An 18949-nucleotide genomic window follows, 5' to 3' on the forward strand; every position below is an offset into this window, starting at 1 on the left:
TATATAATAATAATAATTATTATTATTATTACTATTATTATGTAATTATATTTTGTACTATATTATTATTTATACTCTGTATTATACTATTATTTATTATTTATACTTTTTTATTATATTTATATCTATATATATTATTATATTAGTACTTGTAAATACTTTCATTTATATTATTCACTATTTATATTTCATTATTATATTAGCATTTATACGTACTTTTATTTACATTATATTTATTCTTTTATACTCTTACTATTATATAATTATATATAATAATATATAATTATATAATAGTAAGAGTATAAGTGTTATATATTATTATATAGTAAGAGTATAAGTATTGTATATTATTATATATAATTATATAATAATATATTATATATATTATTATATCAGTACTTATAAATACTCTCATTTACACTCTGTATTATTCACCATTTACATTTCATTATTACATTAGCATTTATACGTACTTTTATTTACATTATGTTTATTCTTTTAGACTGTTACTATTATACTCTTACACTATTTACACTGTTATTCGCACTCTGCATATCGTACAGCTACTTATCATTCATACTCCCTCATCAAATTTACATTACCGCATTATTATTCGTATATTCTGTACTCCGCATCATCGTCGTACGAACTTCCTGCTTCCTGTTTCAACTTCGCAAACAGCCGCCGACGCAGCCCCACGTTTATCAAAATATCCGCTCCTTTGTAACAAGAAACAAAAAGAAAAGACCAATCGGTCAATCAGCGAAACGAACGAAAATTGGTGAGCAGGACCGCAGGAGCCTCGGTGAAACTCGCAATTCACAGATTAATATCGGAAAACTGGAATGCAGAGGGGTTTCTTCTTGCTCGAGGAGGAGGAGAGCAGCGTAGTCGCCTGACCACGAAACAACGAGTTCATCGTGGGGATGTTTGCGCCGATCAAGCGAGCCTAACGTATCGATCAGCGCATGATACAATTCCATCGAACGATCGTCCTCTCACTCTGGTTGAAATTCGATGGATGTAGCAGCCTTGATGCCTGTTTAACTTCCGTTAACTTGATTGAGGGCATGCAGTTGCCTCGTCCCCTGTTGGTTCTTTCAATAAGAACTGCTGGAGGATCGTGGATAGAACACATTCCGGTAGGAACGTTCACAGATTACGCAAATAAGTTAAATGCTATTGTTGGTTGCATGCAGGATGGTTCAACGCATCGTCATTATTTGAAGACTGTGGAATTTCCGACGAGTGAAGAATATCAGACCATTTGGGGCAAAAGTCCTTGATTCGATGGACCGAGAAGAATGAAGTTATTTGCTCAATCGTCATTTGAAGATTTTGGAATTTCTGACGTGTGAAGAACCTCAGACTATTTCACTCTCTTTGGACTGTTTTACTCTTTTCTATTCGCACGTTGTGAGCAGTGTTCAAGTACAAAGTATATTGGAAATGACGATTGTAACGCTTTCATTGGAATAAGATAGAATTGTGATATATTTGTCCAATTTATTCTATGGAGTTTGAATTTCCGACGAGTGAAGAATCTCAGGCTATTTGGGGCAAAAGTCCTTGATTCGATGGACCGAGAAGAATGAAGTTATTTGCTCAATCGTCATTTGAAGATTTTGGAATTTCTGACGTGTGAAGAATCTCAGACTATTTCACTCTCTTTGGACTGTTTTACTCTTTTCTATTCGCATGTTGTGAGCAGTGTTCAAGTACAAAGTATATTGGAAATGACGATTGTAACGCTTTCATTGGAATAAGATAAAATTGTGATATATTTGTCCAATTTATTCTATGGAGTTTGAATTTCCGACAAGCACAGTAATTATGGAGCAAATATTCAGATATCAAGCAAGAAAAATGATAAACACATTTTGGCCTTGTGTTGCAATCAAGTAAAAAGTATTGAAAATAATAAATATAAATACTTTCATTGAAATAAAGTAGAATTTAATATATTAAATGAAGTTTGAATTTCTGTTGAACAAATACTCAAAGAGTTAATAACAAATATACTGAAATATACTTTGGCCCATTTATTTCAAATACTGCAAGCAGTCTTCGCTGTGCTTCAAGTGAAAAATATTGGATACAATATTTTATTGAAATAAGACAGTAAACATTGATTTTACTTGATGATATGCGTGACAAGTTAATAATGTGCGAAAATATTTATTTGGAACGTACGAATGGGAGTTATTCATTGAAATAATAATTGTTTAAGAAAGAATTATTCGAGATAATACATAGACTACGTAGTTGTTGAGTATTTAGAAAAAAAATGTGTCTTATTCATTTCCAATAATTATTTAGTGCACCTGTGAAATCAAACAATATTTCAACGAGTACAAAGATGAATAATTATTTTAAATTAACCAATCTAACACTGTGTGGATTATTTCAAGTTCATCATGTAAAGTATATAATTGAAACACATATAGTGAGTGTACATATTGCAAATCAATATCAAGATTTATAATTACTTCCAACTGAACAATGTAACACTGTATGTAGAATTTCTGTAAATACTGTTTCAACTATTTTTTCAAATACTATATTTTATCCAATAGACTGTACATTTATGGATGTAACTAGGTTTCATTGAAGGTATCATAGTGAGCGTTCCACTTTATCAATTTTTACATATTAGACATAATAGAACGATCATATTATAAAATCATATCCCATGATGTTTGGCCAATTATTTACTTGAGCTATTTTTACATATTGCATGTAATAAAACGTTCACTATGATATCTGCTCGATGAAATCATTTAATTTATATTTATACTTATGCGTATGTTGTATGTTTTTCACGGTTTAAAAATTTTGTACACGTAAATAAACATTCTAGTTCGCAAGAGAGCTGCGGACAATTTATGCAACTGTCCTCGTACTTTTTATTCTGAATGAAGTTTAAACAGACGCGCTGCGACAGATTGTGTATTTTTGTTGTGTAATTTACGCGGAGTGCCGCGTGAAAATCCAACGTTTAATCACGATAGCCGACAAACCGTGACATTTGGAGTAGATACTGTGGAAACGATAAGGATCATGTGACGAGTGATTGAGCACTGTTGCGTGTTGCGTGAACGCCGCTTGTCAAAAAATTTCACATCACATTCCCAATTTCACCGACACGCTGTATCATCTCGAACAAGTAATAAAAATTCACGCAACGAAGAATCATCTAATGTTTTCTAATACTACACTGACCGTAGCAATTTAAGACTTTAAATCAAACTAATTTTTATATTATCCAAATATTATTAAAATATTATATGTATAAAATATTATATATTTATTTAAATGTCTGATATTATTTAAATATCTAATCTTGGAATTTTTCGTTCAATTTATTCGAGATACGAAACAGAATTAGAATTAAGTTAGATCTAACATATGTTAGAATACTTTTAATTACTTGAGGACTGAAAGTAAAATTCCATAATAGTATTAGAATTGTTAGATTCAACACGAAGAAGACTATATTTAATTAAAAGCAGCATGAATTTACAGTAATATAAATTAATTTTTATATTGTACTTTTTACACTGTACTTTTATATTATATTTTTATGTTATATTTTCATACCATCGCAAATTTATTTACACTATTTCACACGCTATCACTGTAACTATTATTTTATGTGCTATATTAATTAATTATAATTATAATTAATATAATATTATTATATAAATTATAATATTATTAATATTATAATTATTAATATAAATTATAAATTATAAATTATAAATTATAAATTATAATTATAATATTATAATTATTAATATAAATTATAAATTATATAATTAATATAATATTAATATTATAATTATATATTATTACAATTAATATAATAATTATATATAATTATATATTATCATAATTAATTCTTCGTAGTATGCTGTGCAATAGTATTGACAATATGAACAAGACTAAATGCATTATAAATAAAATTACTTGTCGCATGACAAATATGCAAATTTATTCTATTATCAATGTCGCAGCAACAATTCCAATGAGAGAGTACAGAAATTGTTAATTTACAACAGCACAAATAAATTCATAATATGTAATAATATTTATCCCGTTACGAATTCATTTATAAATACAGTATCCTCCTTCCTGTTGTCAATATCGTATTACATAATAATTTATCATATTATAATAATAAATATAAATTCGTTCACATAATCGTTATATCGTTTTCCATGTTATTAATGTCACCGTGGAGATCGCGGTACAGAGTGTGGAAATTATTTAGTAGCCGTTTTAATACCGTCATCAAATTTTGATTTCGTTCCTCAAGTATAACAATATTATATTAAATCCGTGTTATCTAGTATTATCGACAGACTGCGGATTTTTATGCATTTATGGAAAAATTTATAAGTGCAAAATTATATAGAATTCTTTGTTCTGTATTTTTTTAAGTAATATTTGCACGAAGCCCCCCAATTTAATCATTGAATCATGTCAACTTTCATACTTAACAATTTCCATATTATGTACATTTGTTACCTAAAATTTGATATTCTTTCTCCATTGATACATAATCTATTCATTTGAAATTCTGCCAGGTTTTCTTTTTCAAATAATTATAAATTGTTGAAGACAAACTCCTTGCAGGATTCAAAATTATTTTCACGCTTCATTTTACAAAGATGAAATTGGTTGCATGAATACCACCTTATCGTCAGAAAATTATTAAAACATCCTATATCTTCTGGTTCTTCAAGTTCTTAAAAAGAAAAAAAAAATAAAATAAAAAAGTAATAAAGTAAGGAAAAAATTATTAAAACATCCTATATCTTCTGGTTCTTCAAGTTCTTAAAAAGAAAAAAAAAAAAATAAAATAAAAAAGTAATAAAGTAAGGAAAAAAACAAATTTTTAAAAGAAAGAAATAAAATAAAAAAAGTATTAAAGTAAGGTAAGAAACAAATTCCTAAAGAGAAAGAAATAAAATAAAAAAAGTATTAAAGTAAGGTAAGAAACAAATTCCTAAAGAGAAAGAAATAAAATAAAAAAAGTATTAAAGTAAGGTAAGAAACAAATTCCTAAAGAGAAAGAAATAAAATAAAAAAAGTATTAAAGTAAGGTAAAAAACAAATTCTCAAAAAGAAAGAAATAAAATAAAAAATAGTAGCAAAGTAAGGTAAAAAACAAATTCTTAAAAAGAAAGAAATAAAATAAAAAAAAGTATTAAGTATTAAAGTAAGGTAAAAAACAAATTCTTAAAAAAAAAGAAATAAAATAAAAAAGTAGTAAAGTAAGGTAAGAAACAAATTCTCAAAAAGAAAGAAATAAAATAAAAAAAGTATTAAAGTAAGGTAAAGAACAAATTCTCAAAAAGAAATAAATAAAATAAAAAAAGAGCAAAGTAAAGTAAGAAACAAATTCTCAAAAAGAAAGAAATAAAATAAAAAAAGTATTAAAGTAAGGTAAAGAACAAATTCCCAAAAAGAAAGAAACAAAATAAAAAAAGAGCAAAGTAAAGTAAAAAACAAATTCTCAGAAAGAAAGAAATAAAATTAAAAGAAGTATTAAAGTAAGGTGAGAAACAAATTCTCAAAAAGAAAGAAATAAAATAAAAAAAAGTATTAAAGTAAGGTAAAGAACAAATTCTCAAAAAGAAAGAAATAAAATAAAAAATAGTAGTAAAGTAAGGTAAGAAACAAATTCTCAAAAAGAAAGAAATAAAATAAAAAAAAGTGTTAAAGTAAGGTAAAAAACAAATTCTTAAAAAGAAAGAAATAAAATAACAAAAGTATTAAAGTAAGGTAAAAAACAAATTCTCAAAAAGAAAGAAATAAAACAAAAAAGTATTAAAGTAAGGTAAAGAACAAATTCTCAAAAAGAAAGAAATAAAATAAAAAAAGTAGCAAAGTAAAGTAAGAAACAAATTCTCAAAAAGAAAGAAATAAAATAAAAAATAGTAGTAAAGTAAGGTAGGAAACAAATTCTCAAAAAGAAAGAAATAAAATAAAAAAAAGTGTTAAAGTAAGGTAAAGAACAACAAATTCCGAAAGAGAAAGAAATAAAGGGAATAAATTGCCTGGCTGGGGATTAAATCGAAAGACAAGGAGAGGTTAATCCGACGATCTCTCGTCGGATAGCAAATGACTAGTTCCAGACTATCGAGCGTCATTGGATATCCGCGCGGAACGTTCGTTTGGAACAGCGGGGGCGTGGGACACGAAGCAATTCCGCTGAAGAGAACGCCGCGGCCAGAAAGGGGAGTGCCGAATTCGATCCGACCGAATACCAGCTTTAATCCGGCACAATCTCGAGCAAACAAACGCTGGGAATTATGCGGGCGGATGCGAAACGAGAACACGCGTCACGCAACAGCAGCAACAACAACAACAACAACAACAAGAACAACAGCTGGATAATTGTTCGAAACGTGGAAACAACGCGAGAATCTCATCGATATGTATATCGAAGCCTGGCCTCGTGCTATTTTATTTTATCGCGAACTGTGGACAATTGTGGGGTCAAAGGGGCGAGGAGGGGAGCTACGCTTTTCAGTGATTGTAGAAAATTAATTCGGGCGATTCGGAATTGATTGAAAATTAGGCATTCAGGTTATATTGTAGATTTGTAAAATTGAAACTTATGAACTTTTGAAAAAATATCGTGTAAATTTATTCATATTATTTACCATTATTTATAAACTTATTAATGTATATTTATCAAATTTAGTATAATAATATACAGTTATAAATTTATTTATTATATATAGTATGTAATATTTATTATATTCAATTTATTATATAGTGTAATAATATATAATATAACAAATTTATAATAATACAGTGTTTCAAATTCGTGGTAATTTTTTTCTATTGTATTAATCATTAATTTATTATTAAACAGATTGTATTATTAAGAGAACATAAAATTATAAACGAACATGTAGTTATACATGTATCAAAATGAGAAGAATTGGAACAATTATAATAATCAACATTTTCACTCAGACAACATTTTGACAGATGAATTATTGTTAAAAAAATATATCGAATATTTGAATTTAACATACAATTGTTCGAAATGTGGAATGATAAATCTCATTTACCGTGGAAAAGTACATTGAATCATGAAAGCAAGGGAATTGCTTTGATTGAAGAATATATATACGATGTTTACGAAGAATTATAATATAGAAAAGAGTGAAGCTTCATATATATGAGTTTATGTATTTTTTACAGAAGCCAAGATATTCAAGGTGGAAATGACTTGTACAGTCAAGAACTGCATAAAAATGTCGGTGGGGTTCAGAGGAAAAATTTTCCCTCGCGTCTCCTCTCGAATTATCGTTGGTACAATCCTTTACAACAATTATTCTTACCTCGAAGAGTACAAAAAAAAAAAAGACATGTCGAATTTAAAATTCAAAAATCATCATCCCAGAAGCTGTGCTTCTTCTTGCACGATATATTCTAAAAGGGTACTTTGCCATTCAAAAAGTAAGGAAAGAGGAAAAAAGACGCTTTGGAAAAAAATGGAAAAAAGGGGAAGAGATCATCGTTGCATCGTTGCATCGTTGCGTATGGATGTCTCCCTTAAAAAGGTAAGGAGAGTTTTAATGAAAATCAGTTCAATTAGGACGTGAGGTTCTTCTGCGGTTTTTAAAAGTCTCGTGAAACAGGTTATAACCAAGGTGCTTTAAACCACTCGCGCTGGCAACTGATTGCGGACCATAACGAGTGACCAAAACCGTATACAGTAATAAAACGTCGCTTTCTTTTTGAAACTCGTCGGTACGATATCACTGGATAGAAATTATTGAGAAGTAATTTAATATATTTAATATATTTAATATATATATGTTAATACATTTATTAAAATTTAATATATATATATTTAATATATTTTTAATATGTATAAGGGTTTCATATATTTAAATACATATTTAAAAACTGTGGAAATATTGCAATTTTGGGACAAAGAAATCTCGACGTGCGTGGCACGTCATTCCAGCGCAAGAGGTTATCGGCAGCTGATTGCGGACCATAACGAGTGACCAAACCGTATACAATAATACGTCGCTTTCTTTTTGAAACTCGTCGATATGATATCACTGGATAGAAATTATCGAGAAGTAATAAATTTATCATTTGTTTTGCCCGGGTTTAATATATTTAAATATATTAAAAACTGTGGAAATATTGCAATTTTGGGACAAAGAAATCTCGACGTGCGTGGCACGTCACTCCAGCGCAAGAGGTTAAAAAGAGAGAAGAAACCAGAATCCGTAAAAAAACGGAACGGTGGGGATTAAAGAAAAGGGAAACAGGGTCAGGGTTGTTGAATAATAACATATTGTATCTATGGAAGTTTCGAGGGTGTAATCTACAAGAAAATATACAATGGCCACGAAAATTCTTAGGATATCTATAGAAGAATAGTGGTAGCATCGTAGATAGAGCTACACAAAGGAGATTTTTAAGAAAGGAAAGATTCTAAAAATAGGCAATAAATAAAGCAAGCAACTCTTTCGTATATTGAAAGCGTGAATGTGTGAAATGTCAGGCGGTTACGCATGAAATTTTTCACAGAAACTTTTGGAAATTTTTATCAAAAAAATTGTAGTAAAATATATTTTTACTGGTGTGAAACAGAGTTGCAACTTTTAAGTTAAACGTTGCTGGTAATCTTTCGGTCTGCACGCTCGTATTTCTCAATTTAAATTTTTCGTATCAGTGACATGTTGTCTCTTCTCTTGCAATAAAGTAATTTTTACCGCGTAACGTTACAAGTTTTGTAAAAAAAAAAAAATGCATTCGAATTTTCTACGTAATATTCCTTTTGATTACGTTTAAATGTTATTGAACAATTTTTTTCTTTTACTCGTTTCTTTTTAAAGTCAGCCGTTTCAAACGAGATAAACTTATTATTAAAATGCAAGGAATACATAAAAATATCAGAGTACAGCGCTCATTGTAACATTAAATGGGCAGAGCGTATCTGTGTCTCTGGTCAGATTTCATTTCTCCATTTGCATTTCTAAACATTATACACATCTGCAGTCTAGTTTTACATTATACTTTGACCGAAGTTGGAAAAAAAATCATGAATAAATCACACCGTAGCAATCTGTTTAATTTGACACTTTATGTCATAAAGAGAGTATATTATTAATACAATTTTATTAAAAATTACACGCAACTGAACACCCCTGGTATCTTTGATAAATATCAGAGCTTCATAAAAAATAGGAGTATTATATTCGCTTCAAAGTTGGACAAATTAAGTAATACTTTACACAATAAAAAGTTTGCAGAGTGAAACATAAAAAGTTTCATTATCTATATTTAATTATTTAATATTATAACATAATATTTTACTATTTGGGTATATTTAACTTTAAAATTTTATCATTTGCAGAGTGAAACTTGAAAATTTTATTATTTATATTTAATTATTTAACATTTAACAAAATATTTCACAATTTGTGTATATTTAACTTTAAAATTTTAACATTTGCAGAGTGAAACTTGAAAATTTTATTATTTATATTTAATTATTTAACATTTAACAAAATATTTCACTATTTGTGTATATTTAACTTAAAAACTTTATCATTTGCAGAGTGAAACTTGAAAATTTTATTATTTATATTTAATTATTTAATATTTAACAAAATATTTCACCGTTTGTGTATATTTAACTTTAAAATTTTATTATTTGCAGAGTGAAACTTGAAAATTTTACGTATTAGTTACGTTTACAGGACACTGAATATTAAAAATAATCTGTGTTGAGACTCAGGACATCAAATGGCTTTCCAAATTTTATTATTCATCATTGATGAACACTGAGAGTTAGAAATAAAAATTGCTCGAGGACTTTCGAGCGGAAGTGTGTATTATAACACTAGAGAGACAGGAGATTGGAATGATTTCAAGATTGTACAGACCTGGCACTCCTTTCAACTTTGGCAGGAAGTCGTTCCAGAAAGCACAGTACGTGGTGCGTGGTCCTTTCCCAAAGCCTATTTTCTCCGCATCGAAGATGAAATACTGCGGTTCGTCCCTCGAATATGGCGGCCACTCGGACTCATCATCCGTCGGCTTCCTGGAAAGTGACGAATAATTATTAAATAACAGTGAAATGATTGAATAATTAATGCAAAGCACCATTGTGGGATCGTAGATGACTATAGTAATTTTGCATTAGGTAACGAAAATTTTATTACACTTTAAAAAATCTTTATTTATACTTTCTACATTTTTTGACACACAAATTAGTAATTGTACTTTAAAAATAATTTAGAAATTTTTATTTGTTATACTTTCTACATTTTTTGACAAACAGATTAGTAATTGTACTTTAAAAATAATTTAGAAATTTTTATTTGTTATATTTTCTACATTTTTTGACAAACAGATTAGTAATTGTACTTTAAAAATAATTTAAAAATTATTATACTTTCTACATTTTCTGACACACAGATTAGTAATAAAATTCAATCAAACGAAAGTTTCGAAAATGAACTAACGTGAAGCATAACTTTTAATATTAATGAAGGATTAAAATAACCACTGGAGAAAAGTAACATTCGCTCCAAAAATTTCCTTTTTAATTGTCAAATTGAGAACAGTTGAAATCGAAACTTCTTTTCGAATGCAAACGTTCGATATCGAGTATCAAAGCTCCGAGCTCTTTGCTATTTCACAGTCGCTCTTAAAATCGTTTCTACGGGTTAAAAAAAAAAAAAAAAAGAAAGAAACGAAAAGGAAAAAGGAGAAACGTATGAACGTTTCAAATTTCTTCGTGGAAAGAGATCTGGCTGGCAGTCTCGGTTTAAAATTTCATCTGACCTCGGGGTTAACTGTCTGATCAGACGGAGCTAAAATCCCTAGGAAGGAAGCTCGAAACGATGAAACAACGTAAACCGACCACTTAACTCGAACCTTATAACGCGCTGGAAGCACCTCGTACACGTATTTCAAGTGGAAAGATAATAATTTGTTAATCTTATTAGTTATTCTTATAATCGGATAATATAATATCTTGATGATTGTAATCATTACAATTATACATTATACACGTCGTAATAATTATTAAATAATAAAATAAAAAATTAAATAATTATTAAATTAATTATTAAATAATAAAATAAAAAATTAAATAATTATTAAATTAATTATTAAATAATAAAATAAAAAATTAAATAATTATTAAATTAATTATTAAATAATAAAATAAAAAATTAAATAATTATTAAATTAATTATTAAATAATAAAATAAAAAATTAAATAATTATTAAATTAATTATTAAATAATAAAATAAAAAATTAAATAATTATTAAATTAATTATTAAATAATAAAATAAAAAAATTAAATAATTATTAAATTAATTATTAAATAATAAAATAAAAAAATTAAATAATTATTAAATAATAAAATAAAAAATTAAATAATTATTAAATTAATTATTAAATAATAAAATAAAAAAATTAAATAATAATTAAATAATAAAATAAAAAATTAAATAATTATTAAATAATAAAATAAAAAGTTAAATAATTATTAAATAATAAAATAAAAAAATTAAATAATAATTAAATAATAAAATAAAAAAATTAAATAATTATTAAATAATAAAATAAAAAAATTAAATAATTATTAAATAACAAAATAAAAAAATTAAATAATTATTAAATAATAAAATAAAAAATTAAATAATTATTAAATAACAAAATAAAAAAATGGATAATTATTAATTATTAATTACTAAATCTCTTTAAACACGTACTTTTTAATATTTCACCCTTTGCCATATTATTTGTCAATTTTGTCAAGGAATCTTTATTACACCATTTTATTATTTTACTATAAAACTTTGCGATATCATTTTCATCGCGTTTTGTTTATTTTTGCCATTCGAGCACGTTGTTGCGCGAAAAACTGAAATATTGGATCGGAGGTAGTTTTGTTATTGATTGGTCCCAAGTAAAATGCATCTCTGGGCATGTTTCAAGTAAAAAAAATTATTGGAAACGATACTCTTCTTGAAACGAGATAGTATTCGAAAATCGATTTCACTTGTGCGTGCAGTGGGAATTTGTTATTAAAAATAACAATCAACGTTGAAGGAGTGTTAGAGATAATTACTTGAAATAACATTTCACATATAATGTTCCATTTGTTGAGCATTATTTATATTTTTCAAACAAATTCGTCGTCACGCATAACGAGAGAAAACTTTCAAATTGATTCCAAGTTCATCTGGGAAATGTACATGTATAATTAAAATACATTAAAATACAAAATAGATATTGAAGTATACGTTACAATGAAAATACATTCGTAACGTCAAATAAACTCGATCAACACGAAGACGGATAATTATTTCAAATTAACAACGCGTAACATCGTAACGAATAATTGTTTCAAATTTATCCTGTGAAATACACGACGTACGAATACTTCAACTGAATACGAAAACCAATAAAATAATTGACCAATGCAAAAGAAAAAAAAAAAAAAAAATAGAAAACTCTTTAAACAATGAAAAATAATTTTTCGAGAATTTTTTTTCCCCCCCATTTTGTTTCGAGTACTGCTTTACCCAGCGTCGATAACGACGTTCGCAAACAACAGTTGTTTGCAACTGCGTTTCATCATGCTGTTTTTTTTCTTTCTTTGTTTTCTTCTCTTCTTTTTATCTAGTATCACACACAGGAGGGATTAATTGGCAATGACGCGGGGAAATTGCCTCGCGAGGTAAATTCAAGTTTCCGAGCGAGGAAACGATCGGAGGCGGTGGACGTCGAACAGTCAACCTGGCCTCGTTTAAAATTAATAACAACCCCGACGTTCAGTTAATAAACTGCGCGTCGAGTGGCATAGTCGGTTTATGCGCTTTGTTAATTATTGAAAGAGCCTGGCTTTTCTGTCACGAACCGGCGTATCAATCAAATATCTACAGAAAGAAAGGAAGATCGTTCTTTTCTACGCCGCTCCCTCCACCATATAATAATATAATAAATATATATATATATATAATTTTTATAAAATATATAATATAATTATTCAATAATAATATAATAATATAATAAATATATACATCATTTTTATAAAATATATAATATAATTATATAATAAAAATATAATAATATAATAAATATATATATAAAATTTTTATAAAATATAATTATATAATAATAATAATATAATAATATAATAAATATGTATATAAAATTTTTATAAAATATATAATATAATTGTATAATAATAATAATATAATAAATATATATATATATATAATTATATAATAATAATATGTCAATCAATTAATCGCCGACAGATCGATCCTCTTCTCCATTCTACGTTTCGTTTCCCATAAATTTATTACGAACGAGAGAGATCGCCACGGCACAATAGAACAGTGATCGAGATCGAGGGAGGATACATTGGAGAAAAGGATAAATCAAAGGGGGCCCGAAAAAGGAGAGTCAAGACCTATACGACGCCTTCTTTCTTCCTTTTTTCTTCTTTTTAATTTCAAACATTTTCTTCCAACATTCGATTCTTAGCGTTAATTAATTAATAAATTAATCGAGACTTCACTCCACAAGCAAGTGTGAGGATCAATTTGTACAATTCTTTATCAATTTTTTTTACAGTTGTATGGTGAGTTTTTAGAAGTTATTTGTGGGAAGTTTGGAGATGCAAATAAAAATGCACGTAGGATATATAAAGATGTGTATATGTACAAAAAGATATGTATAAAATTTATATATAAAAGTATATTTTAAATATAATAATATTTTATAAAAGTTATATATATATTTATTATATTATTATTATTATTATACAATTATATTATATATTTTATAAAAATTATATATATACTTATTATATTGTTATATTATTATTATATAATTATATTATATATTTTATAAAAATTATAATATAACATATATTATAGTTTCAATTATACATTTATCATTATATAAAATAAATTTTAAATATGATTTAATACAATTAAAAAAATATAATATTTAATATTAAATATAATTATTTGATATAATAATACGTAATATATAATTGTAATAATAATATATTTAACAAAATAATATATATATATATAAATTATAAATATATTACATATATATATACGTGTTATATATTTATATATATGTATTATAATTTATGTAACGTATTGTATAAAATGTTTCAGACAAAAGTTCCACAATTTCCAGAGTTACATAATTACCGAATACTCCAATGATACATCGAGACAAATGTAGCATGAAAAATGAACAAAACTGCTCGCAAAGCTATTCAAACAATTAATCTTTATAATCCAGTAGTTTCCCCGCCCGAATCGCATAATTTCTTCTCATTTCCATAAACGTACGTACATATGTACAACCCCCAGAAAAAAAAAAAACTGCAACATTTCTCCACCGAGATCGACGTTACATTTCAACGAAAGAGAGAGAGAGAGAAAGAGAGAGAGAGAGAGAGAGAGAGAGAGAGAGAGAGAGAGAAAGAAAGGGGCGAAGTCGCGTCTCGCGTTACGACAAAAAAAAAAAAAAAAAAGAAAAAAGAAAGAAAGAAAAATTCGCGGCGCCCGTTACGACGACCTTTGACACCCGAGAATAGAACCTCACTAACTATATCGGCAGGAAAGGAAGGGAAGCTGATTAATTATTTCAGAAGGTTGGCCACGGTGACGCAGCGCGCGGACCAAACGGAAAGTCAGCCAGCGAATTAATTCCGGACAACGTTGTGTTTGACGACACCGATTAAATATTAACGCGGCGGTTCCGCGGGCTGCGGCCTCCTCCAATCTGGGTTAACGGAAACTGAGGAATTATTTATCGACGCCTGGACACAAAGAGGCCGATATGTCACGTGTCGGGGCGGACATCATCCATCAAGCCTGCGGCCATTCTTCCTTTATCGTTATTTCTTTTTTTTTTTCCCCCCCCCCTTTTTCTTTTCGTTATTCTCTAATCTATCAACTTATCGAGCGGCATTCATTTGCGATGGCCTGCTGATCAATTTCTTTTTGTCTCGAGGCTTGCTCGATCTTTGGAATCATCTTCTCACACCTCGAGTTGGAATGACCGAAGATAAGTATTGAGTGTTGATCGAAGTTTTCACTTTTCTTTCATGAGTAGATTGGTCTTGAATGTAATTAATCGTCGATCGTCGAGAAATGTATCGATTTCGTCGCCAGACCACGCGAGTTTACGTTGGAAACGTAAGGAACTTAAGGAATATCAACTGTCGGATATTTCCACGTATTCTGCATTTTTTTTTCAATTTCCCATGAACACATAAATTTACATTCGACTTGAAAAAAAGAACAATATTAACGATCGTCGAGAAATGATGATACCCGACAGAATATCTTAGTGGATTTCTAGAAATAACAGATAGCCTCGACTGGCGTAAGAAATTCATAGAAATTTTGTAGACTAAAAATATTCAGTCTGAAAAATTCATAGAAAATAGTAAACTGTCCTGGCCCGACCTATTTTCCACGAGATGTAGAACCCCAGCAGTGTCTCTCGAAATTTTCAAAAAGCTACTTCGAACGCTTTCCCCCTTCCTCATTCATCTTTGGAAGAATCTCTCGGGAGGACGAAAAATTCGAAAAATAAAAAAAAAAAGAAACAGCGAGCCTGTTACATCGACGAGAGTCAATTTCGCTCTTAACGAAATGAAATTATCGATCCGCGTCTTGTTTGCGCTGTACGCGTTCCTATCGAGCCGGGTGCGATTTCACGTAGCTCTGTTGTTCAGAAAATCCGTGGGACATTCCACACGGTTGGTGACGGTGTCGCATGGATTTTAATAATCTGTAAGATTGATCGTCAAATCGAAGACTTTTCAATCTCGTCGGAAGTGAGATTCGAGACAGTTTCGGAATAGATTCGTATGATCGAACGATTATCGTATTCCTTCTAATATGATTCGAAATGCTTGAAATTTGTGAAGTGAAATGCAAGTGTGAATAACTGTGAGAATATTCTATTGTTAATTTGAAGTATTTATAATTATTATATTAATAATTTGTTATATTATCGTTTGTATTATTATATTAATAATTTGTTATATTATCGTTTGTATTATTATATTAATAATTTGTTATATTATATTATATTATATTATCGTTTATATTAATATATTATTAATTTGTTATGTTATCGTTTGTATTATTATATTATTTGTTATATTATATTATCGTTTATATTAATATATTACTAATTTGTTATGTTATCGTTTGTATTATTATATTATTAATTTATTATATTATCGTTTGTATTATTATATTATTAATTTGTTATATTATCGTTTATATTAATATATTATTACTTTGTTATATTATCGTTTATATTAATATATTATTAATTTATTATATGAGCGTTTATATCATTATATTATTAATTTATTATATTATCGTTTATATCATTATATCAATAATTTGTTATATTATTGTTTATATTATTGTATTATTAATTTATTGTATTATCGTTTGTATCATTATATTATTAATTTGTTATATTATCGTTTATATCATTAAGTTATTAATTCATTATATTATCGTTTGTATTATTATATTATTAATTTGTCATATTATCGTTTATATCGTTATATTATTAATTTGTTATATTATCGTTTATATTATTATATTATTAATTTGTTATATTATCGTTTATATTATTATATTATTTATTTTACTATTGTTCGTTATATTTATATTTAATAATTTATATTTAATAAATATATTATTTATATTTAATAATTTATATTTATTAAATTTATTTCTATTAATTTAACTTTTTTCTATTTTAATTCATCATCATCATCATCATCATTTATTATTATTATTATTATTATTATTATTGTTATTGTTATTATTCGCTATATTTATTTTATTTACGATCTCATTTATTTTTCAGGACGAACCTATAAAAACTATTACTATTTGAAATAAATATACCTCCTGTCATAGTGCTTTATGGAATATGCATATATACATGTACATGGAATATATTATACATGTAAAATAACTCGAACTCTTCGCCAAAAAAAAAAAATACAAAATATAGATTCGAAACAGCTCGAAGTGCCTCTATTCACTGCGAAACGAACTGCTCGCAGAGCGATTGCCGTCGTATTAAGAATGATACAATGTTTTCTCGCGACGTCTCTATAAATAAATTAAACACACCGCCATGGTTCGAGGATGGTTCACTTAATGGGATAAGAATCGAACGATATTTCATCCAGGTTGGATTATCCGGTCGTAAATCAATGTCTGCTGGGCGGGGCAAGACAAATTTATCGAGATTTAAGTTCACCGCGCCGCGCCGTCTGTCTACACTAAAAATAAAATGGAATATAAGAATCGACGATTTTCATCGACGTGCGTATAAATTCTATTTTTTTTTTTGTTTTTTTTTTCTTTTGGTTATTTTCGTTCGGCATTTCTTCGATCAGGAGTTTGAGGCCTCACTTCGTGATCGCAGTGTACGTGCACACAGAAGAATAATTTTTATACTTTTCATATTTATATTATTTTTCTGATATTATTAGAAATAATCATTTCTATATTTATATTTATTGAAATATTTTGTAATTGTTAAATTAATTTTGTATTATTATAATGTAAATATTAATTATTTATTATTATAATTGTATATTAATTATTTATTATTATAATATTTATATATATTTATTAATTATTATATATATTATTTTATATATTATTAATAAATATTATAATATATAACTATATATACATCTATAAATATTATAATATTCTATAAATATTATTATAATATAAATATTAATTATTTATTTAATATATTATTAATAAATATTACAATATATAAATATATGTATTAATAAATATTATTACAAAATAAATATTAATTATTTATTTAATATATTATTAATAAATACAATATTCTTATAAATATTATTTAAATATTTTATAAATATTCTATGAGCAAAATATTATGTTATTATAATATTAGAAATATTATAATAATATTATAATATAACTAAATTGGAATATTTTATAAATATTCTATGAGCAATAAATAATATATCTTATAATTAATAGATTACTAATTTTTACATCTTTTTTCACATTATATCATTATTGTAAATAATAATTTCCACAATTAACAATAAATAATAATTATAATATTCTATAATTAATAAATAATATTTATATTTTTATAACAAATAATGTATAATTTTTAAATCTTTTATATTTCACCGTTCACTGTCCTTGGCAAGTATCATACCAAGAACACCATTTCCTCTAATTATTACAGAAAGTCACTATTTTTTAAAGTCACTCTGGAGAAAGGAGAAACCTCTCCATTTCTAGTAGAGCAAATAATAATGAACATCCTTCTGACAATAATTCAATAAATAATTCCAATAAATTCCAAATATTTCCAGTTGTTCGCCTTCGTTCAAGACGTTCGTTTGACAGTCAATTAATATGGAAACAACGGGGTGCTATGGGCCTAAAGCAAAAAGACCGAGAAGAGAAAAAAAAAAGTCCCTAGACGGGCTCCACTCGAGTCGATGTGTTTATCCGTTATGACGTTTGAGCAAACTTACCCCGAATACGCGAACTTGGAGAAGTAGAGTATCATCCTGAAGGACAGGTCTCGTTCCTTGCCGCTGTACTTGAGCGACGTGTTCAGAGGATGGCCAAACACGTACTCGACCTCGTCACCGTGCATCACCCCCATCCACTCGCCCCACAGGTTCGTACTCGTCCTCTGTAACATGGTACACGACACAGCTAAACTAAATTTCGATCGATTGATATTTTTAGCTCGATCGGTCGATCGATTAATTCAACAAAAAAAAAAAAAAAAAAAAAAAAAAAAAAAAAAAAAAAAAAAAAAAAAAAAAAAAAAAAAAAAAAAAAAAAAAA

The 18949-nt window shown here is 27.3% G+C and overlaps 1 protein-coding gene across 1 annotated transcript in view; it reads right to left on the bottom strand.

The window, feature by feature from the left end:
• LOC122532379 (acetylcholinesterase-like) overlaps positions 1-18949 on the bottom strand; it is a 144570-nt gene that overhangs the window by 27912 nt on the left and 97709 nt on the right. The window contains exons 4-5 of the mRNA XM_043661122.1: positions 18628-18791; positions 9936-10093 (exon numbers count right to left, since the gene is read on the bottom strand). Coding sequence (XP_043517057.1) covers positions 9936-10093; positions 18628-18791 — 322 coding nt within the window. The remainder of the gene's footprint in view (positions 1-9935; positions 10094-18627; positions 18792-18949) is intronic.

This window comes from Frieseomelitta varia, unplaced genomic scaffold, assembly GCF_011392965.1.
Source record: "Frieseomelitta varia isolate USP_RPSP 00005682 unplaced genomic scaffold, Fvar_1.2 scaffold_454, whole genome shotgun sequence".
NCBI classification, from domain to species: Eukaryota; Metazoa; Arthropoda; class Insecta; order Hymenoptera; family Apidae; genus Frieseomelitta; species Frieseomelitta varia.